The sequence below is a fragment of the Odocoileus virginianus genome, chromosome 32 (assembly GCF_023699985.2).
Source record: "Odocoileus virginianus isolate 20LAN1187 ecotype Illinois chromosome 32, Ovbor_1.2, whole genome shotgun sequence".
In the NCBI taxonomy this organism is placed as follows: Eukaryota; Metazoa; Chordata; class Mammalia; order Artiodactyla; family Cervidae; genus Odocoileus; species Odocoileus virginianus.
The window spans coordinates 27,928,863-27,953,415 of NC_069705.1; the positions used below are offsets into that span (position 1 = coordinate 27,928,863).

General features: G+C 39.1%; 1 protein-coding gene across 50 annotated transcripts in view; it reads left to right on the top strand.

The window, feature by feature from the left end:
* SORBS2 (sorbin and SH3 domain containing 2) overlaps window positions 1-24,553 on the top strand; it is a 204,679-nt gene that overhangs the window by 116,256 nt on the left and 63,870 nt on the right. For 30 of the 50 annotated variants that reach the window (XM_070460026.1, XM_070460022.1, XM_070460025.1 and 27 more), the window contains 7 exons: window positions 126-767; window positions 8,475-8,510; window positions 11,531-11,669; window positions 15,440-15,612; window positions 20,620-20,686; window positions 21,597-21,641; window positions 24,158-24,344. In XM_070460026.1, the coding sequence (XP_070316127.1) occupies window positions 126-767; window positions 8,475-8,510; window positions 11,531-11,669; window positions 15,440-15,612; window positions 20,620-20,686; window positions 21,597-21,641; window positions 24,158-24,344 (1,289 nt within the window). Of the gene's footprint in view, window positions 1-125; window positions 768-8,474; window positions 8,511-11,530; window positions 11,670-15,439; window positions 15,613-16,116; window positions 16,415-20,619; window positions 20,687-21,596; window positions 21,642-24,157; window positions 24,345-24,553 lie in introns of those variants that run through there. The other 20 variants (XM_070460048.1, XM_070460051.1, XM_070460052.1 and 17 more) reach the window with 8 other exon arrangements.

The following is a 24,553-nucleotide window of genomic DNA, read 5'->3' on the forward strand; positions in this document are numbered from 1 at the left end:
TGTAACATTGCTTTACTTTCTTTAAAGGGTAGAGTTAACACTGGTTTCTTTAATGATTAACTTTGGCTTTCTCTCTGTTTTTCCTTCAACATTACTTCTTTCTCCGGATGCTTTTGGTAACCCAGGCACCCCTTCCACCACCCAGAAAAGAGAGCTTTTGTAGCTCCTTGATAACCAACCATACAAAGGGTGACATTTTAGACCAATTAGTAACTAACACACAAATTCCATCCTGTACAGAGTTCATTACTAACAAAACACCTCTCCAGGGAACTATGTATTCAAATGATGATTCTAGCCAGACAATTGTATATTCTGAAGAATCTAACACAACTGTGTCATATACACAAAAAATCACTAATCCACTACCACCACCTTCCAGCACAGGTCCCCCACCAAAAGCTGACATGAGTACCCCATTTCTCCAAGAGGACTATACCCAAGATTCTCAAACTCGGAGAATTTCCACATTGAAACTAATCCATAACCAGGATCCAGGAAGCAGCATCACCTTTAGTCCTCCACAGTTTCCCAAATCTGTTGAAGTACCATCATTTCTCAAAAGGCCTTGCTCACCGCCCGCTAACCCAGTGCCTGAGAAACACACAGCATCTCTTTCCATTCAGATAGCTCCCCTTTCGGGACACGATCCTGAAAGCCACAAACAGCCACCTGAGCTTTCTCCAGAGACTGCAAAGATACCTCTTCAGCCAGAGAGACAAAGACCTGCAGTTGCTGCGGCCTCCCAGTCCTCAGACTGCCAAGTGGTACCTTACACTTTCCAATCTCTTCTCACAGCATTCTGTAGAGACCCTAACTCCTTTGGTTTGGGCTTCTTATATAACCTGATGCTTTGGTAGTTTGCAATCAGGAAAGGAGAAAGAAACCATCTTCCTATTTAAAACCCCACCAAATTCATCAGTAAATTTCTAGGGATCTTTTAATTAAAAAAATCTACAGATCTTTTACCCAGAAATCATGTTTTATAAACTTCTTCCTTCTAGGTATTTATTAGAAATCATTGATGACTGGTTAACAATTAAGACTGCAAAGTACTTTTTAGGTTTTAAAGAAATATTGTTCATGCCAGATTTCTGAGTACTTAGATTTTACTTTATTTACATGGGTAAAATCTGCTAAAATAATTGTCCATTATAATTCACTTTGGCAAGAAACAGTTACCTTAATTCTAGCAGAGTTTATTTTCTTGCAGTTCAAAATTCATTTTCATTGAAACTCGATAAACTTCTATGTTTTTAAGTCTATTATTTCAGAAAGTATGTTAATAAATCTTTAGTACTCAGACTATTCAGAAGTAAATCTATATTTTCTTATATGTTAAATTCTCCCATAGTGTCATTCTGCTGACATTTATGAATCTAGTTAGAAGAGAAATGTGTTCCTCTCCTTGGCTTGTGATGTAATGGGAAGAGCATAAGCTTTAAGGCTAAACTGTAGACTCCAATCCAAACTCCATCACTGGCTATGTGATAAGGCAACCATCCTGACTTCTCTGCGAGTCTGAACGTAGAAATAAGAGTATTAATTAATCCTTAATTCATAGGCTATGATAAGAGTAGGAAGTTAGTAGAGGTAAATTACTTAGGATTCAGCAAGCTCTGCTTAAATGGTAGCCATTTATAAGGACGTACTAGGAACTGCAGCAGTAGTGGGAGTCCAGAAAACACTCGTACTTGAGTCAATAATTTGAATAATGGCATCTACTGTGGCTGTGCTATTAAAAGTCATCCAAGACATATCCTTGAAGCAATGTATTTTTTATCTTTACAGAACGTCTTCAACAGACTTCTGATTGACATCAACATCCTTCCCACACACACCCACCCATAAAGCAGAAACTTTAAGCTTAGATGATTAAAAAGACAAGTGGGTGTTCCTACTAGAATACCTCCTTTGTCAGTGCAAATTCTTTGAATTAAGGTAATATCTTCTGAGAGCCCCTATGAAATAATAATAAAAACAGTAAAAATGACAATAGCAGCTAACAAATACCAGGAGTTCACTATATGCAGGTACTGTTCCAAACCATTCACATTTATTAACAACTTCCACAATCCCATGAGGTAGGGAGCAAAATCAAGCTGAGACACCACAGGGATGGGCTAGTGTCAGGGAGCAGACTTACTTGTGTCCAAGAACGTGTCCCTGGGAGCATATGTAGAAGTCAGAGCGGACACCACCACATTCACAACTCAGTTCACGCATCTGACAGTCTGGCTTTTTAAAATTGCTTTATTATGCTTAGAAACGTAACTTGAGAACTTTCTTTCCTATGGTTTTGTCACCATCCAGGCTGACCAGAGACAGCTGGTTTTATTATACAGTCCCCAGGGAATCAGCATGATCCACAAATCAGGATTTGACATGCTGTCACTTTGATTCATTTAGGGCTTCCGAGGTGACCCTCCTTGTAAAGAACCCGCTTGCCAGTGCAGGAGTCATAAGAGATGCCAGTTTGATCCCTGGGTCGGGAGGATCCCCTGGAGAAGGGCATGGCAGCCCACTCCAGGATTCTTGCCTGGAGAATCCCATGGACAGAGGAGCCTGGCGGGCTACAGTCCATGGCATCACAAAGAGTTGGATGTAACTGAAGCAACTCAGCACGCACTTTATTCATTCAACAAATATTTATTGGGTGTGTGTTGTCTATTCTAGCCACAGAGCTGGATTTGAAACCACTGATGATTAAAGGCTTGTTGATGGCAGCGGGAACCAATACTAATAGAAACTTAGATAAGCAGATCGCATACATTAGAAGGAGATTATGTCAATAAACTAAACAGCACTGAGCAGGGGTGAAGGGAGCAGAGTCCATGTTAAATAGGGTAGTCAAAGGGCCCTCATGCAGCAGACAGAGCAGCTTTGAAGGGGGAAGAACTTTCCAGACAGAGGAAATATTTAGTATAAAGGCATTCAGGCTGAAGCACGCTAGGGCTGCTCAAAGACCATCAGGGAAGGAAAGGAAATCAAGTGAGGCTCAGAGTAAGAGGAAGTCAGGTCCGAGGTAACAGAGGCCAGATGGCAGAAGTTCTAAGAAACCAGTGTAAGGATTTCAACTTTTACTCTCAATGAAAATGGGAGTCACTGGGGGGATTTAAGGCTACGGCTGTCATTATTTGACTTACAGTCTAACAGAATCATCCTGGCAGCTCCGTGGAGAACAGACTACAGGAGGGTAAGACAGAGGGTAGGCAACCCAAGCAGGTGGCAACAGCAACAGCTTAAGTGAGAAATGGTGGTGGATCTGAGCAGGGTGGAAGCAGGCGAGGTGGTAAGAAATCGGATTCTGAATGTATTTTGAAAATACAGTACATAGGACTTCCTGACAGATTGCATGTGGGAGGTGAGGGAAAGAAAAGAGGCAAGGCTGCCTTCAAAGTTTTGCATCTTTGCAACAGGGAAACGATGGAATTTGCCACCCTCTGTCCCCTGAGACTGGATAACCGTGGGGAGAGCAGGTTTGGGGAAAGATCAGAGGTTCCATCTGGGACCTGATAAGTTTGAGGTGGGTTTTAGACATGCATGTGGAGAGGTCCAGGATGCAACTGGATATAGGAGTCTAGAGATCCGGTGAAAGGCCCGGGTTGGAGATACAAGCCATCAGCTTATAGATGCTTTTGCAGCCATGAGACTGAATGAGATGACCAGGGCATGGCTGCAAAGAGAGGAGGAGCCCCAAGGACTGAGCCCAAGGGCGTCCTGATGGTAAAAGGAGGGACTAAAGGCAGTGTCTGCTAAGGGACGAGGAAATCCAGAAGATGTGACCTCCTGAACGCCAAGTGGGGAAAGCACATTAAGAAGAGGTGGTTAACTGCACAACTGATGCTGCCGGTACATGTGTAACATGAGATCTGCTAAACTACCACTGACTTAGAAGGGGGGAAGGGGGCTTTCTCATGCTCTCCCCTGAGCTTTAGAGAGACTCGGAGAAGAAAACTTGGACAGTCAGCTCCTTAAGGGGTTATTAATGTTAGACCTTTCACTGAATGATGACCCTTCCTGAGCCTCACTTACTTCATCTGTAAAATGGGGATAATAATGTAGCATTCATCCCATACTATTGCTGCGAGGTTTGAATAATACACTGCCTGTAAGCAGCTGGGTACAGTGACTGCCAGGATAATCCCTCAATATGGAGTAACTGTGGTTATTTTAAATACCCTTTTCCAACTGTGCATCTGATTGGGGAAAGGAAATACATTATTTTCAACAATACATTTTTTGAATGGGTGGGATGAAGTTTGTTTTATAACACTTTGTCAAAAAGTGGTATAAAACCGTTGCAGTTCTGACTTGTTTTAATTGTGTAAGAATATTGAACTGAGATCCACCCACTTAACACATTTTAAAGTATACAATATATATATCATTGACTACAGGCACGGTTTTGTACAACAGATCTCTAGACTGTAATCACGTCACCATCTCGCATAACTGAAACTCCTCCTGTGAACAGCAACTCCCATTTCTGTATCTCCCCCGCTCCTGGCAACTACCATTCTACTGTCTGCTTCTATGAGCTTGACTGTTTTAGATCCCTCATAAAAGTGGAGCCATGCAATATTTCTCCTTCTGTGACTGGTTTATTTCATTTAGAATAATGCCTTTGGATATCATCTGTGTTATCTCATGGGACAGGATTTCCTTTTTTTAAGGCTGAATAATCTTCCCGTGCCTGTATATGCTGCATTTTCTTTATCCCTTCATCCACTGATGAGGATCTAGACATGTTTCCACATCTTGCCTATTGTGATAGACTTTAAGTCTCATTTGCCATGTAATGGCCTTTCACAGCAGTGACCTTTTGTTTTAAATACCCACATTCCATATTCCTGTAAGAAAGTCTCAGTAAATTCCAAGAGCTATCAGCTACACATCATAAATCAGACAAATATATGCCCTATTATAAAGAATCATCCTCCCAAGAAAACAGCAGTACCAAGAAACAAAAATGCTCTATTGAGAGTAACAAGGAAACTTTAGTGCTCTAGAAGTTTCATTTATATACTTCTCCTGTTTTTATTAAAGTCTGACTATTAGTGTAAGAAAAAAACTATAGCCTACCATTAGGAATTTTCATTCTCTCCATATTTGATAATATAACACATTGCTTTATAAGCTGCATATGTTATAATTTACCTCCTGCAAATTTATGTATAGCGAGAACACAAAATGGGGTATGTTACCCTCTGCCACTATGTGAACAGATATCCTGTTGCTAAAAATGTTGCATTGTTCTCAGTGTCAGATAAAAGTGCAAGTCTAAGTCAGAAGCTTTGAAAGACAGCAAAATCTACACCTCACACATTTTCTCCGGCATTTTTTACTGCTGTGTCCTTTGCTTGAGGACAATAAACTTTATGATACATATAACAAATCTGTTATGAAATAATGTTATCAATCATTTGCCAAAGCTTTACTTTCACAGCTGCTGATGCACAAATGTTAGGGATTCAGAGGGGACTCTGTCTCAATGTCATATAGAAGACGGACAGAACTCATCTCTGTGGCTCCCTGGGGTCAAGATGTAGAATGTGAAGGACGGCTGATAACGAATAAATGCCAGCAATGTGGGATGCTAGAAAAGGTAGAGAATACGGACTATACTTTCCGGACCAATCCCATCAACACCAGCCCCAGTCACTCGTGTGTTCTATTAGGACGGCCAACCAATATGTCATGACTTCTTCTGTATGAGTTTGTTATGAGATTAGTTGATCAAGCGTTACACCCACAAACTGATACTCACAAAATATTGGTGACCTCTGACTTGCATTCAAGCACTTTAACCTTACATGGTCATGAAAAGACAGAGACACAAAACAACTATGATGATTTTCTGCAGTCATCTATCTGCCACCAACTCAGTAGGGGAAAAAAAATCTGCTCTTGTTTTAAACTAGTTTTTCCTACTTAAAAGTAGTTCAGAATGAGAAAACACTTCCCTCCCCTTTTCATACTCTCATCTTCCTCCTCTTAACGTTCTCTTCAGGGAAACATTTGTATTGTGATTCTTTCTCCCCCTGTGTCTAAGAGAGTATTTCATTAACGTGGGCATCAGGGTTATGTTAAAGAAGCTCCAGCTAGTCTAAGGGAAAAGTTACATCTTTATCCCAAGATATTTCAAAGTTTTTGTGTGGGTGCCCAATCGACTGTTGAACTTTTGAGTTTTATCCCTGGAAATTTAACTGTGATATGAATCAACAAGAGGCATTTTACTGTTATCTACACACACATACACGTGGAAATTGTAAGCATATCAGCTGCTTGTGAGAGAAATTCAGAAAGTGAGATAGCTCTGTTTTCTGTAGACACTCTCTTTAGAAGAACAATGAATAAGGACCCTTCCTAGATACAATGCTTTACAAACAAACTGATCATATTCCCCATAAGAATCATGGTTTTAGAGATGATATGCTTTAGCTTTTAACATGTTTCACATCCAAAGAAAATGGGCAAGCCAGTCCCAAGAGGGGTACAATCACTAAATTTTTCTCTTTATTTTAAAGGAAAAAAAAAAAACTTCCTTTATGCAGATTACTCAAATCTTTTTGAATGATTTAATTTTTTTAAAATTTACTTAGCATAAACAGGACTAAAGAAATTTATATTATATGAAAATGTCTTAAAACTTATGATTAAAAATTTACTAATAGAAAGGATGCAGTCCTTCTAAGACATTTTAAGTTCTGGGTTATTTTAAGGTTTCTCTCAGTTAATCCTAAAGATCTTAAAACTATACAAGTATAAAAGTATCACTTAAAATGAGTGTCTTTTTTTACTTTATAAACATTTAATTTTGTATTGGTGTATAGTTGATTAACAATGCTGTGTTAGTTTCAGGTGCACAACAAAGCGATTCAGTTATGCACATACCCAACTATTCTTTTTCAAATTGAGATGGACATGTACACACTGCTGTATTTAAAACGGATAACCAAGAGTGACCTACTGTATATACAGGGAACTCTGCTTAATATTATGTAACAACCTAAATGGGAAAAGGAGGTAAAATGAGTGTCTTTAGACAACAACAACACAAGCTTAGAATAGAAAAATCTGACTTTTATTCAGGGTTAGAGTTTCTTAACCTGTTAAAGATGTGCTCTTGAGTATTCATGAACTCCTAAAGTCGACATGAAATGTTATGAATTTGTGCGTTTTTCCTGAGAAGGATCAATAGCACTCAGATTTTCAAGGCATCTATGACCAAGAGATCATTTTATATGGTGGGTTTTTAAAAAATTCTTCAACTAAAAGTCTGAGGAGAAAATTAATTTTAACTTTTTATGAGATCAGCAGTCTACATGAGATCAACTGTTATGAATGTGACGATTGGCCAAGAGCCACTTAAATCTTTACTAGGCAAGATTTTTAAGTTTATACAGTTCTGTTTACTGTATTCCCCATCCTTGTATTAATATAATACTTTGGCTATCTATGTTACAACTGGCACCATACCAAATACTCAAAAAACCTCTATTCTGGAGATGGGGGTTTCAGAGTGAGGAGTAAGAAAAAATATTTTGGTTCAGAGTTTCATTTACTCATGTTGAGTGAATACATTTATCATCATATTTGACCTGTGTGGTCAGATAACATGGTTAGGATGAATAGTTACCTTTAATGGGCCATCCAATCTCTTCCTTTTACAGACCACCCTTCCCACCATGTTTAGCCTCTTGGGTTGTATGGCCTTAGAGGTATTAAACCTTCTCTTTCTTCTTCAGTTTCTTTCTCCTTTACCTAAGATTTAAAGCCAACAGTAGTTCTAACCAACTAAGATGTACTCTAACATCATCAATGGCTGGTTTTTGGTTTTTGTTTTTTCCATTTTCACACAAAGATACCACTGTTTTCACTGCTAGGATACCTAAAGTTCAATTCCTTTAGCATCTTACAGTGAAATCAAAGTAGAGATTGAATGAGTGGAAAGGAAACAAAATTCCCTTTCCACTTAGTTGTGTTTAGTTCGATCAGTCTCTAGATCTGTAAATCACCATAACATGAGGCAAACTGATTTATAGTTGGGGGACACTTTCCAAGAAGGAGGCAGTAGGAGAAAATTGCTATAAGATTTTTCTGGTGAAGGGAAACTAATTCTGCCAACCGATGGATAACCAGGTATTAATTTGCTGTCACGAGTACAAAAACTAAAAATTAGGAGAAAAAAATTCCATCATGCCAACACTCTTAAACCGCTACTCCAAATGAAAGCTGTGTGAAAACTGGTCTTTCTTATTTACAAAAAGCACTGGATTCATTTTCTGCATGTTTACATGCTTTCCCTCTACTGTGTCGTTGGCACCTAATCCTTCTAAATATATTTCCTTAAAGTGCTTGCAAATAAATCTGTGCTTTGCCTTCTCTGTCACATTGCAAAAAAAAAAAAGAGATGTTTTTATTAATTGGATAATTTATCTCTCTTCTCATTATTTTTTCCTCAAACTCAGCTTGGAAACCAGAACTTAACTGCCAATGTGTTGGAGGTAAATGCTTCACAGACAAATCTGACCAGAAGCCTCTGCTCCATGCCCATCTTCTGGGTACCTTGTAACCCAACCTCTTTTTCACAAGACAGTGGCCCCAGCCCAGCCTCACTTACCCTGCCACCACCTACTGATTTGGGGTCTTCACACCTGCAACGACCCCCCCCAACCTTTTCACACTGTTTTTATAACGCACTTCTCCCGGGGCGAGCACTCCTCCTGTTCCTCCAGGGAGTCCTCCTCAGCCACCCTAGATGAACTGCAGATAGCTGACTCCGACGCCACTGACCGTTCTGAAACACCTTCCCCAACCTTGGGTCAGCAGCCTGCCATGACAGATGGCATCATCTTAACCACCCCTGCTATCATGAATGGAATTACTCCTCTTTCCTGTGCTTCATCATTTTTTAAACAGATCTCCAAAAGCCAAAAGGACCAATTTCTTGTCTGCCATCTGATTTTGCACCTGAGCATTTTTATTTGCATAGGTGTTGATTTCATCTAAACCAATCCTGTATCATCTATTAGGGAAAATTCCATCAGAATCATCCTCATAAGCCCATTTTGAGCTGAAAAAGTCAATTATATTCTCTTAATTCATTTTAGAGTCACTTATATTCACACTGTGTTGCTCTAGGGAGTTGTGCAGTGATTTACCTTAATGAAGGTTTCTCAAAAATTTAGATATCCATATAATGTTATGATGATTAGATTACAAAGTCTAAATCCTGGTAGATAATAATTTACTTCAGAGATTCATATGAATGTGCCCTGTGTAAGCAGTTCACATCTCCTTACTCATCACATACAAGATTACTCACTTATGATATTAATTCTTGCTGCCCCTTCATTAACAGTTACATCTTTTGAACCCATTTGTCCAACAGGAGTAAAATGTAAATAATCTTAATCTACACTGCAGAAATTCAGCCATATGAATTTTTTGGAACCAGTTTCCCAAGCCATTCCAGTATAGACATTTATGAATATTTATTGTTTTATATAGCAATAACTTGTCTTCCATTTAGATTAAATATAAATATTTTCCATACATATTTATATCATTTACATATGTCTATTTGACAAGCAGCCCCTAATAAATGATTTATGAATGACTGAAGTGCTTCAAAATTTTATGGTGCAGATTTTCAATTACGTATACTGCATGTATGCCTGAAAGGGATACATATATCCTTGTGGAGCTAACTGTAACTGAACTTACTTTTTTCTTTGCAGTGCAATAATAAACGTTTATTGTTTTAGATTCTGAGTTTAAGTGGCTTGTTAAGCAGCATAAATTGGATATACTTTCTCCATGAGGTGGCTTTCCTAATAATCATGTCATATAACAATAAAATACATTATAAAGTTCTAATAGTAGTATTCAATTAGTAAAATCCTAATTGATTTAACATGATGAAAGAGTAAATCTATTTGCAGTGTTTATTTTTTTTAACCCATAGCCATTGTTATTGAAACCATCAAGATAGAAGGAAGGGCAGCTTTCCTAAGTTTACTTACAAAACATGATAGGTTTTAGTTCTCCTACCTTTAACATTAATTCAAACACATTATAACAATAATATTGAAAATATATTTACAAAGATCAACCAAACTGGATTTGGACCACGGGGCAAAAATATTATTGAATTATTCATCAAAGGTATATAAGCATTCTGAAGCATTTGGGGAGATCTGTGCATCACACTTACTTGAATGGCATGTGCTCTAAGTTAGAAGACCCTCAAGACAGAGTTGATTATAATATGAGAGTAATTTCTGTAACAGCTCAGAGAAGTACTTCATTGTTAAGCATACTCATTGTAATGAAATGCTTACTGACTTTAGGACAGCTGTGGCATGGCTAGAAAGTAACAAAATTAGATTAATTCAACATGATTTGAAAACATCTGCTTTGAAGTGAGAAATCATAGAAATGTGAAATTAATTGACTACCTATGTTTCAGGCATACAACAAAAGTTTAATTGCTTTCAAATAAGATTAAGTTCACAAATTATGGTTCTTTATCTGTATGCATATGTGTGTTGTGTGTGTATTATATTCAGCTGTATTTTAACTAAGTGCTCTTGCTGACGTTTTATCTTATTTGCACGCATTATACCATCTGCACAGTGCCCAGTGCTGCATTGTGGACAGACAGGCAAGCTTAATAGCAGTGAGCCCAACCTCTCTGAACTGAGCTGATTCAATTCAATTTTAATATGTATCTACTGAATATCTACTATGCTATTAGCCCCAGGTTGCATGTTATACAGAAAAAAAAATATGTTTAGAAAGCATATATATCACAATTTCCAACAGGGGTCTTGAAACACCAATGGGGATATGAAAATACTCAGATATAAAGCAATCAAAACAACAAATTAGTATTACTATAAAGGGCTAAAAAGTGAGATGAGAGCAGGAAGTAGCCAGAGATTTAACACATCTTTCTGATGCTTTGCCAAGTATTTGATTCTTCCAGAATAGACTGCTTCAGGACTTATAAATCCAAACAATTATCCTCCTTCTGTTAGTCACCTTGCCCTGGAAACACTGATTCACTAGAGGATATACATCCAAGATTAAACCTGAGAGCCAATCCCTTTCTTCTTGTCAAAGAACATTCATTTCAAATCCCACACGCAGAGCAGTATGAACAGTGTTCGGACTACTTAAGTCATGACATAAGAACAGATTCACCCTCGTGTGTATTGTAACTGACTCCTATGAGATCTTTGGACATCACTGTTGGCAGAGCGCCCAGTGGTCAGCTGCTTCCATTCCCCTCGTCACCTCCTATGGTCTCTGACATAAAAAGGGAGTGATTTCCAAAGTAAATGGAGATAGAGAAGACACTGAAAAAAAGTGCCATGCCCTTCTCGACAACAGTTTCAAAGTAAACAGACACGTGACAGCTGATTCCTGTCATGTGAGTGGAAGTCTTTATTGCCATCTAAAGGAGTGAGGCGTATAGGGGGATGCGTGCCTTAACAGGATGTCTTTGCACTTTTCTCAGAGCCAGATAACGGTGAATGGAAACTCTGGAGGCACTGTGAGTCCAATGAGTTACTATCAGAGGCCGTTTTCCCCTTCTGCTTACTCGCTACCAGGCTCACTCAATTCAAGCATGATCATGCAGCATGGCCGGTCACTTGGTAAGTCATCTGATAGTCATGATTTTCATGACAATTTCAATATAGCAGGTACAAACCACATGACGAATACATAAAGCATCCAAATAATTTTTGGAAAAGGAAGAAACATGCAACACTCCACTTTTTTAATGACCCTATCCTAGGAGAGGAATTAAAGGCAGAGGATTCAACACTGGAGAAAATAGACACCCAGCTATTCCAAGACGATGACTGCATCTATGTGTGTGTGTGGAGAAGGCCATTAGATATTTGGGGTGATGGCGTAGAAAAAAAGAGATGGCCATTTAGGGAGAAGCGAGTGCACATGTACCAGGAGAACATTCCATGAGGCAGTGCGTTTCCATGGGGGACAAATACCATCTATGTTCGAGACAGCCCTTTCTTTCATGGAAAAGCTTTCATTACAGAACGGTTTAGCAATTAAAACAGCTTAACAAGGGGACAGGCACCTCACAAAGTAGTAAACTGCTGGTGGAACCGAGACCAGAAGACCATCAGACAGGGATGTGAGTTCCTTTAAATGATTCCAGAATTTTATAGGAAGTTATTTCTAAGTCTTTGGTGAATTAAGTCAAAGATAGAACTCTCCTCCAGAAAAAGAAATGAACATTAGAACAGTCACATAAATTTTAAGACATAATTTCATTTAGAACCTCCTGGAAAAGAAGCTGTGCTATATAACTCTACAAATATTTTTATGCAGCAAAATATGTTAGGACAATTTAGAAGATAATGTAATAAGTATTTCTTGGCTTTTAAAAAGGTAAAGAAAAAACCCAAACATTGGGAAACTGACCAAATCAAACCATCATCTGAATTGAAGCTGAAAAAGGTTCCATGCTTAGCAACTGGAAGGCCTGAAGGACAGCCGGAAACAGGGAAACCGGCAGAGGGCCACGTGACCTCAACCTACCTCTCAGAAAAGCAGGAGACCAATCCTCTGGACACCACCAAGCAGCAAAGAGAAAGGAACTAGACAGGGCTTTAACTCCCATGTCTTCATTGACAGTAGACAGCATCTTCTCATCCCTGACACTGTGTATTGAAAGAAAATGAGGGTATTAATTTACCCAGGAACACCCAGCCTATGGATTATGCAACTCAAACTTCTGTGGCCAGCAAAAGCTCTCTAATTATAAGACTTACATGGAGCCATGAGACTCATTAAGCAGAAGTCTAAATATACTTGCTCCTTCTCTAAGGCTGCTCCTGGGATCATCTGTGAATCTTATAATGATGTCCTTTTAGAGTATAAGACAGTAGAACATCTTTGTGCCAAAACACTGCCCTTATATAAGCAATCTGTGGTGTAGTATTATAATAGGAGTCTGTTATATTTAGATTCTTTATGGAGCTATGCATGAGCACACATCTATAGTAAAATTCTACAAATTACCCTTGCCATAATATTTTTCCAAATAATTATTATCAAAGTTAGACTGTCCTCTTTGTCTCTCTTAATGAACACAGTTTTGTCCCTCCCACTCCAACAAATAAAATATATAAATACTTGAGAATGGACAGATTTTTATATTAGAACATATCAATGTGTTGATTTTACATATAAGCTATACTACACAGAAAGAAATTCTGTAGATAAATATTGAACAAATTCTGCCTAGAGGAACTATTCTACCCTGAAGGAACTTTATAAAGTTGAGGACAAAAAGACTGAAAATGAGAGTTAGTGAATCATATAAGAGCATAATAAAATACAAGGCTAACTTGTATTATGTAAGCTATTAGTTCATAGATTCTTATGAACCACATATTAAGACAGAGTTAACACTCTTTAGACTGGGACTTTGCACATACTCAGTGCTCAAAAAATATTTGATAGAAATACTAGCATTGTGGTTGTCCACTCAAATCCTTTCCATAATTAAATGGAAAATCAGAGTCAAATATCACTTTGTATCTTAATTTGGAGTTTCTTGGGAAAGATATTACTTTTACATACAATAGCATAAAGCAGTTTTATTCTTAGCCTCATTTATCCTTCATCATGAATTGAAGTGGATTGGAAAAGCTTTTCTGTTGCAAACTAAAACATAATCAGAGTACAGAAGTTATAAATGTTACAATGGATTTTAGTTTGAAGAGGTCTTGTCTTTATTTATCCTTATAATGATGAGTCAGATTTTTTAAATATCTTATGAAGTTCTGCCACAAAATACAGTCGTATCTTTTTAGATTTTTTTTTAGATCTGCTATATCTATATCTATACTTATATGTAGTCAATGACTGCTACCCTGACATAAAGACTTCCTTATCTACATTAAAAAAAAAAAAAAAGACCCAACTTACATGAGTAACAGACCTGGCAAACCATGGCTGAGAGTCATACTTGGTCAGCAAAATTTTGAAATATACTATAGAAAAACATTAAGTCATATCATCAATTGTACTAAATAAATGATAATAATGTAGATTTTCATAAATACCTGTATACTGTAAGTGGAATATATAGTACACCTATGTCCTCTTTGTTTCTTACAAAAGTACAAAAGTTAACAAAGATGGCTTGAAAATAAGAATGTGATAAATCTCAACCAAACAGTATGCTTATGGCAACTTTCACATCCCAGGGGTGAGAGGTCATGATTTTTGCTTCTTTAAAGTAAAAACAAACAAAACAAACAAAAAAGTAAAAACAAAGCTATTATGGCCGTCATGGAGTCTTAGATAAAAATTAATACTAATTAATACCTTATGATCATTTCTTTACTCATATGCCTTAACATTCAAGTATATGTTTGGATGTGAAGATTTCCTGATGTGATTAGGAAGTCGTCATCACTGGACCCACCAGGAAAATCTCAAAAGCACTTTCTTAACACAGTGGTGGCCACATGATCTTTCAACAAATACTATTCTTCCCCTTAGCCCCTGTCACTGGATGATGAAGATCTTGTTTTCAGAGGTCCAAGCAGTATATACCTACATGTTAACAATGAGTGGCTCAAATTTAAGATAAATGAGTTAAAAGAAATAGTGATGGAAATACACTCTATATTTATTTATAAATATAATATGGGGCTTCCATGGTAGCTCAGCTGGTAAAGAATTGCCTGCAATGCAGGAGACCCCAGTTCTATTCCTGGGTCAGGAAGATCCCTGGAGAAGGGAGAGGCTACGTATTCCAAATTTTTGGGCTTCCCTGATGGCTCAGATGGTAAAGGATCTGCCTGCAAAGCAGGAGACCTGGGTTTGATCCCTGGGTTGGGAAGATCCCCTGGAGGAATGCATGGCAACCCACTCCAGTATTCTTGCCTGAAGAATCCCCATGGACAGAGGAGACTGGTTTAATATATACCTACATGTTAACAATGAGTGACTCAAATTTAAGATAAATGAGCTAGAAGATATACTGATACAAATACACTCTATAGTTATTTATAAATGTAGTATATATGGGTGTTATTTGCTCAGTTATGCCTGACTCTTTGCAAGCCCATGGACTGTAGCTCACCAGGCTCCTCTGTCCATGGGATTTTCCAGGCAAGAATAGTGTAGTGGGGTGCCATTCCCTTCTCCAGGGGATTTTCCTGACCCAGGGATCAAACCTGGGCCTCCTGCATTGCGGGCAGATTCTTTACTGTCTGAGCCACCAGCGAGCACCATTGTATTATATATTTATGCATAATTAATCACATATAACTATGTAATTACACATAATTATAATATACTATATTATAGTAGGCATGAATATGAGGCTCCATTAATCTGATTCCTTGTGCATCAAATATATTTCATCACATCTCCGCAGATTCCTCGGAGGCATATCCCCAGCATGCCCAGTCTCTGGACGGCAGCGTGGGCAGCTCCATACCCCTGTACAGGTCCTCTGAGGAGGAGAAGAGAGTGACAGTCATCAAGGCACCCCACTACCCAGGGATCGGGCCGGTGGATGAATCCGGAATCCCCACAGCAATCAGAACGGTAGGAAATGCCAGCGCCCGCGTTGCTCCGGGGCTGTGCAAGCCTCCACAAAGGATGGATTGTCGCTGGCTTTGTGCATTCCTACACTCTTATATAATGAGGATTGCCCACTGTGCCATCTGAATTCTCATGAATATTATGCTGCGTGTGGGCAGAGAAAAGGAACTGTCCATTGAAGATAATGACCCAATCTATTTCTCTTATTTCAATTAAAAAAGCACGAAAATTGTGATCCTGTGAGATGACAGAAGTAAGCTTTGTTTGCCTTCACCTTTTACCAAGGGGAGTTAGGGCAACAGAGAGAGAAGAGAGAAGGGAGAATTAAATGTGAATTCTTTGGCTGCACTTAAGTCTCACGTGCGCTGCGAATAAGCCAGTGATTTGTGTCTGGAGATGGACGGACGTGCCTTACCGCCAGGAGATTGGGAGCCCTGGATTGGGAGTTGAGAAGCCTGATGATTGGAGGGAAGGGAGTTCATGTCAGAGAAAGGAAAAGCTGTCCGCGGAAAATACACATCACATTTGAGTGTCCCTCCTCGGCTGTGCCTGCCGAGAGCTCTCTGGGGCGATCAGTGAAAGTGTTTGGGTTGGTTTTTTTTTTTTTTTCCCCTCCAGTCTGTAAACTCTGCCAGACCGTTGTTCAGTGTGTTGGGGCAGCCCCTTCTGGCAAAGTTCAGCAGCGGCAGAGGCTGAGCTCGGGCAGGCAGCTGCTTGCTGAGCCAGTCCACTTGGAGAGGAGGTTTGTGCTAGCCTGCGGGGAAGAAGACAGGGCGCCAGGATGAGAGCCTCAGCACCTCTGCAGGTGAAACTGGGGGGCGGGGAGGGATCGTGGCGCCAACTGTGTCCACGGGGTCCGCACACCCGCCCGGGAGGTTGCGGAGGGCTGCCGGTTTGGAATGCAAACCTCGGGGGGTCAGAGAGAGGAAAAGACTGGGCATTAGATCAGAAAAAGAGATCGGGGCAATTGGAATCTGCTCAAAAAGAAGGAAAGACAGAGAGTGGGGGTGGGTGGGGGTTCCTCTCTCTTTGAATTTGCATTTATTACATGGATCCCACGATCTGAGATAAGAGTTAAAAATTGATCATTCCAAGCATCTGTATTAGGGAAGTCAGAAGGTAAGTCTGTAGAGTCATTGCTAGGGCTTTAGACTCATGAGATTCTGGGAATGTTGAATGTGGCTACTTTTAAAGACCTAAAAAATCTATGTTGGCACCAATAGTTGTCATATTTAAGTGACAGGAAAAGTTCGGGATCGGGACTGACATTTTTAATCTTACAGTGACTGCATGTTTCTGGTGGTGGCGCTTTGTTGTATGTTTCTTTTTTAAGATTTCTGACCCCAAATTCTTTAATTAGAATTTATTTTTCCTAATAGAGTAGGGATACAGTGTCAGACAGGTACAGTGTCACTGGTGTTTTTTAAACTGACCCTTGAAACATAATAGATACACAAATTAGAGATTTCTGATTCTGTGTACATAATATAGACTCATTTTATCTGAGATCTCTAGGTGTGTTTTTAATCAGTACACTGCAAAGTTAGAACTGTTTTTATCCACTAGATATAATTTTCTTAAATAACAAGGCCTTGCTTTCACATTTTAAAAAGAAAAAACTGAGATGTTAGAGATGGTTAGTGAAAAATCAAAAAATGTTAAAAATTTTATAGTATTTTATCTACTGCCAAATGAAAAGCATGTTTAGATATGCATAAACAAAAGCATATACTAGACATTCGATGCAAGCTTCCCTTCTATAAAACAGAAAATAAAATATAAGCATAACTCAGAAGTTCCTTATAAGGAACTAGCATTTTTATGTACAGCCAGGCTCCTCTGTAGACGTTTCAAAGTTTACAAAAAAGGTACAGGTCTGAAGACTCATTCACATTTCTTATTTGTCAGCCCCGCACGGCACATCCCCAAGTATAGCTGTGTTTATAAATGTGGAGTCAGGCCATCTCGGAGCCACAGCAGGCCAAGAATCTCCAAGGCTGTTTTCCTTTCTCATCTGCAGAGAAAGCAATGATTATCTGATTTACATTACTTCACACGGGCTTTCCACTCAGGGTGCACACCAAAGGCAGTGCTGTGTCAATGTACCATTTTATAGTCTCACGGTCTCAGACATTTTAGACTCTAGGCTCATTTTAGACATATTCTAGGTGTGGTGCTAGGTCTCTTTATATACATTGTCTCTCTCAATTTCCATAGACCAAGGAAACAGAATTTTGTAAAGTAACCTAGAAGCTCTAGAAGGCCAAGAGTTAAACAAATGCACCTTTGAGCTATTTGCAGGAAGGGGAGCAGCTCCCCAGACTGCCCTCTCTCATGTGACCTGGGACATCTATGTCAGCCTTTTACTGCCATCCTTAACAACAAAACCCGCTGGGGTCCAGCTCCCACAAGATTGTGTAATTAAGGCCAACTAGTTAAGTGAAATACAAGATTCTTTTCTTCTACTTCAAATATAACACCGTTAGAGCCTTTTCAAAGCTGGAAAGGGGGAAAAACAGAACAGAACAATGAACACTGGTGGGTAGAAAATACGTGTCTCTTCCCTTTTTGGAAATCTCTGCCTGATAAATCAATGTCAAGTTATGATGTTTTGTAAACTATAGGAATGTAAATTTTCAGGTTTATTCAGCCAAGTTAGAGAAAACAACCAAAGAGTGATTTACTAATAGCTACTGTCCAGGCAAAACCATTTTGAAGAACACATAAGAAAAAGTAGACTTCTGTTTACTTAATCTCAATACTTGCCTTAACAACCTACATGAGGACATATATAAAGGGAACTTTACATGCTTAGAAGACTTCTTTGAGAAAGAGATGGAGAGTTTAAGTGTTCCCATTTACCAGGTTCATATTCCTCTTTGTCAACCAACTCGGGCATTTTCTGGCATCTCAGTGCTCACCATATAAAGCTAGCAGATGGCACAGCGAAGATCCTGCCTGATATGTGCCCTCCGGCAAGTGAAGGGAAAAAAATCCCGTCTGTCAGGATACCTTGCCATATACAGTGATATAACTCACTTATTCAGCTTCCCCATTGCCATCGGTGGTGTTCAGGTATGACTGGGAAACATGTTTACACAGTGTTATGTCTTATTTTTTATTGCTAAAGACTACAAAGGAATTAAAGCTTAATAAAAAAAAGAAAATCCATCTTGTATGAAACTAAATGTCCCTTAAAAATACAAGTTCAGCTACTTTGTTTAAACCAGCAAATAACAGCTAGACTGTTGCTTTATCACTGCCTCCCCCACAGCTCCCACCATTTGAGTATAAAGTCAGCCAGTGATCCACCCAATATTTCCACTGTAAAAAGAGCCTAGAATGAATGAACAAGTGATTTCCAACAAAGTTAAGTAGCCCCTGATGCTACTCTATATTTGTGGTGATTACCAGAATCAGATATTCTTAGCAAAAGAAATTTAGATATAGCACAAACTCTCAGTTTCCAGAAGAAAAACACAATGACCACACTGGAGAGAAAAATCAGGATATAAAATGTACACCAAAGTTCAGTGTAACAAACACACAGCTATTTTTATGGCTGTCCTAACAGAATGTTTTATATGAAGAGAACTATCTAAAAAATCGGTATATTTAGTTATCATATCCAGAACGGTCATGTTTCTTACCAGAATAACCTTGGAAGAGCTGAGGTGAACATCGTGACAAGCAAAATCTTGATTATGATTATAAAGCATATGTACCCATTTACAGGTATACTATTAGACTTTTATCCAAAAACCTGGGTCATTCATTATTTTATTCTGTAAATATTTGAGGCTTTCTACTGTTATGACTTACGGAACATTTCTTATATTCTAGCCACTGTTCTAGATCTTTTTGCATACATGTCTCTTTCATTTTCCAAAACAATTCTATGATGTGGATATAATTATTTCATCTTAGAAAAAACTGAGCCTCTAAAAGGTTACCTCACTCGCCCAGATTCACATTGCTGGGAAATATTAAACAGTAATTAAAGGAACTAAGAATTGAATCTAGGTTGATCTGACATTAATCTCAGCTTTCCACTGTAGCCTACTGTTTATATTATGTCAAAAGCAGAGTGGATAAGAAGCTTCTGCTTTTAAGGAACTTGCAGTTTAGCACAGCAGATACTGCCAATATTTTATTATTATGTTAGAGGAGTTTTGAAGCAATAGCTATATTTTTGGACTTGCTCCAGGACACTAAATTATTTACTATATTCAGTATTTTATTAACTTAGACTAGTAAATATCAAATTTTATTTCTCTAATTCTAAGCCAATAATCAGAATACAGTTTATATCTAAAATATTCCCCAGTTAATTTTAAAAATAATGTATTGAATAGTATACTAACAAGTTTTTATGGATAGTGATAATTATCACCAAAAGGAGTGAAACAAAAAACTATTAACTATGAACTATAATTACAAAATGATAGCTTTGATTCAACTTCTTGTTGTTGTTCAGTCACTAAGTTGGGTCCAATTCTTTGTAACCCATGAACTGCACCATACCAGGCCTCTCTGTCCTTCACTATCTCTCAGAATTTGCTCAGTTTAGCTAATTTTATATAAATAAGCTCATGGAAATATCAATTACCCAGGACTAGGCACAGCTGTGACTTGGAAAAAAAACCATAGCATATAATATTCCAGCTCAGTCTAAACTCAAACAAGGGGTAATATGTTTACAAAGTGTGGGTATGCCTGGATAAATTACTGATATCAGCTTATTGACCAGAGATGTATTAATACATCTTTTGTTGCCCAAACATTATTGACCTGAGTGTTTCAATATTCACTTACATAACAAATCACCAGCCACAAGTGTTAGTTTCTACAAAAATCCCCTGGTCAATAATGTAATGTTGTCATCATGAAATAATAAAGAGAAAATTGTATCACAGAACAGAATCTGCTATGAAAAAAGATAAAATATAGAAAGAGGAACAAGGTCTATTTGTGACCAGTTTTGTAACCTTTGGACATTTTCTTTTACAGACAGTTGACAGACCGAAGGACTGGTACAAGACCATGTTTAAGCAAATCCACATGGTACATAAGCCGGGTATGTAGTTCTGTTTTCGGATCAGGTCCTTGTGGGTGGAAGAATACGTACTCTCCTGTGCAGTTTTGTTTCACACAAAATGTCAAGACTCTAGCAAACTTCACGGCCCTCCCTTCTTTTCAACACTCCTCCTTACTCTTAGTGTTAAGTGTCAGTCACTCAGTCCAGTCTGACTCTTTGTGACCCCATGGACTGTAGCCTGCCATATTCCTCTGTCTATGGAATTCTCCAGGCAAGAACACTGGAGTGGGTTATCATTTCCTTCTCCAGGGGATCTTCCTGACCCAGGGATCAAACCCGGGGTCTCCTGCATGGCAAGCAGGTTCCTTACCATCTGAGCCACCAGGGAAGCCCCTACTCTTAGATCACCCCTCAATTCCCAGACCTGTGCTGCTTCTTCACCCCTGAGCTGCCAGAAAGCCTCTTAGAAGATGAGCTTCGAGGAGCACCAGAGGCTCTGGCCCTATCCTTTCATCCTTCCCTGTTCACAGTATAAACAAGCCTGGCTGTTGTCTGCTTAAACAAACTCATGATTCCTCTATCCACACAGATCCACCCCATGTCAAGAGAGTGGGCCATAGCTGGGTCTCACCAAGTTGATAAGAGATCTTTAAAGCACTTACTAAAGGAAATTCAGGATCCAGAACAGGTGGAAAGGGGGGAAGGGACTGACGTCCGTATGCTGTAAAGTGGGCGCCAGAGCAAAGCTGTTACAGACCAGAGAAGTCAATTTGCAGAGACCCAGCAAAACAAAAACAAAACATAATATTTGAAAATTTTGAAATGGTATCATGAACTTGGCAAACCATGTTAGCCTTCTAGCAGATCTGTTGTTTCCCTGAAGTTCTGCCATCTTGATAGGATGTGGCGACCGAATCTGTATTACCATAATATTTGTTTCATTTTCTAGATGATGACACAGACATGTATAATACTCCTTATACATATAATGCAGGTAGGCTGGTTTCCTTGCTTGCCATGAATACACTGTGCCTTGCCATGCGTGGAAGAACTTCCCACTTTTTTTTTAACCACTCTGAGTGCACGATTTCAGTTTCTACAATTAGGAAGACGCTTTTTTTTTTTTCCTCTTTCTTTTCTCAGCATGTGTAACAAAAAATGTGGATCTTTTCTCATGCAAATGAGAACTAATACTATTATATCTCCTTCATCCCCACTGTTAGTTTATTCTCTCTGCTTCAGGAATGCTTAACCAAAATGTGAAGGACAGCAGGGAGGAACATACTGTAATAGGGGTACAAAGTAAGATAAAAAGGTCTCCTTTTATCAGTAGAGAATTGTTATGATTGCGTAAGATCTTTCAGATTACACTTCACAGTAAAACAAGTCAAGCAAAGTATTTTGTGACCCTGTCCATACTTTTGCTCCAAATGCAACCATTCATAGAAGGCTTTTTAAAAATCCCCGTTTGCCGGACCACTCTTCTGACTCAGAGCTGCCGGTGGTCATGATGGAACGGCTTCAGCCCTGGGCATTTCCACTAGTGTTTCTGTGAGTTGGTGTCTTGGGGATGCTTTCAGGCTGGAATGAGGGACCCCTAAAAAATGTTCCTGATCGCTGCTGTCTTCTAAATATCACGTCGGGGGATCCCGCACGGGGCCTCCAGTCACTTGCCAGTTCCGGGCTCAGGACTACAGCACTGTGTCTGTATTCCCTTCTTAGAACAGGCTCGGGGGCCTACGTCCCCTTTGGCAGCTGCAACCTCCGGTCAGGGTCCCCTGGGTCAGCCTGGCCCCTGAACTAGATGAGGCTGCCCTCTCTGTGACACTTGAAGGCCAGCACTCAGGCCTTTTTAACAGTTGAGGATTCTGCTACTAGCGTCCAAGGACAAATAGAGGGGGAAAAAAAATACAAGGAGAACAAGCTCAACAAGCTGCAAGAATCTGGCTTTCAGCCCTCACTCCCCTAGATGATAGCAGGCGGCCTCCTAAGAGTCCCTCAACTTTTATATGCTGGTCACAGGTTCTACTAACTCCCCTCTTGGGTTTAGCCTGTTAAAATGCAAAACCCAATTGAGAAAATTTCAAAGATCTTATTGACTTTATATGCCGATTCACGAATCAGGTGGCATTCAATCTAGCATACAGAAAGGAGCTCCTAGGAGCTGAATGCAAGGAAAGACTTTAAAAAGGCAGAGGGAAGTGGAAACAAGGAAGTTATACCAAAGAGAAAAGCCAGCACGTTGCTGCCAGGTCACTCTCCTTGAGGGGAGGGTAGAGGTCTGTGAGGCAGAGTGTCTAACTCATGCTGACCAGGCAAATCCTGATGGACTGGTTTAAGATTCTGTTTCTGGGAGAGTCATAACTGTAACTAGGTTAAGTCTCGGCTTCGTGACGTGGGGCTTAGCATGAGTGACTCCATTTTGGGTCTGTTGTTTTGTTCTTAAAAAGCACTACAGTTGAAGTCTAACTGTGGAACTGAGGCAAAACAAAAGTTTACAGACTGTATCTTATTTGTCATAGCCAATGTGCATGGGCTTCCAGGAGAAGCAGAAGAGTGAAAATAGTAATAGCTCCAAAGACTGAGGTGGCAGGAAACTCAGAATTTTTATAATTATTTTTCATACTGAGGTTTGCATCCATGAATAATTAGTAAATTGAACAGTAGTTACCTATCAACTCACAGAGCCCTTTAGAAAGCTTTACCATTTAATCGGTAGACAAAGCAACTATAGTCAGTATCTTCCCCTTTTACTAACCTTGCATGGTACTGTTCTATGCTTTACACTTTCTGCCTCTTTTTTTCCTCTGCCATCTCCACAACCTCTTCCCCTACCCGCCCAAACGATCCTTCTGGGCTCACTCTAGTGCCCTCAGTTTTTTATATCTTCTCCAACCAATCTGCCATCTTCTAAAATTTTAATTCCTAATATAAGTTTCCGCATGTGGCCTTTATCATATGTTACCAATTATTTTCAATCATAATTCTAATCATGTCTCTTTTCCAGAGATGCACTATGAGCTTATTAAGGGTTTAAGTTTCCTTATGCCTTGCACAGCATGTAGATAACTTGTTCAATATTTTATATGATTGTAATTAACATGTCAATTACTATATACAAATCAAAGCTTCTAAAGTAACAGAAGATAATTGGAAACATGTTATTAGTTTACATTATCCAGGAGCAAATTTGCTAAGTATCTGTAAGTCTGTTTCTGGTACCAATCTGAATTATTACTAATTCCATAATAATTGATGAAGATTCACTGTAACCAATGCTTGTGTCTACAACACATTAATGAATCAATAATGATTAATCATATTAATCAATCAAGAGCATATCATTCAATGCATGCATTATGAATATGTCTGATAATAATCTGGTAAAATCATGGGATATTTTGTAAATAAATAAAAGAATTTTCATTTATTACAAATAGCGTAATGCACTTTAAAAAGGTCACTTGTCTCTGTTCTGTTTTTGTTCTGCCGTCCTGTGCTTCCTGACAGGCCTCTACAACTCACCCTACAGTACTCAGTCACATCCTGCTGCCAAGACCCAGACCTACAGACCACTCTCCAAGAGCCACTCCGACAATGGCACCAATGCATTCAAGGATGCTTCCTCCCCCGTCCCTCCCCCGCCTGTTCCTCCAGTTCCACCCTTTCGAGCAAGAGATCGGTCTTCAACAGAAAAGTAAGGCTTTTCCCCCACAAAGTGTCCAGTATTAAGTTTAGGATATAACTGATTCCACACGGCATTCAGCAGAAGAATCAGTGCTTACCTTACTGAGATAGTTTGTGTATAACCTTATACGTATCATCTTATTAATCAGTAAAGTGACCTCCTCTATCAAGAGTGCAGCAGTTTCATACTCTTGCCTCATAATATCCTAGTCACCTTAG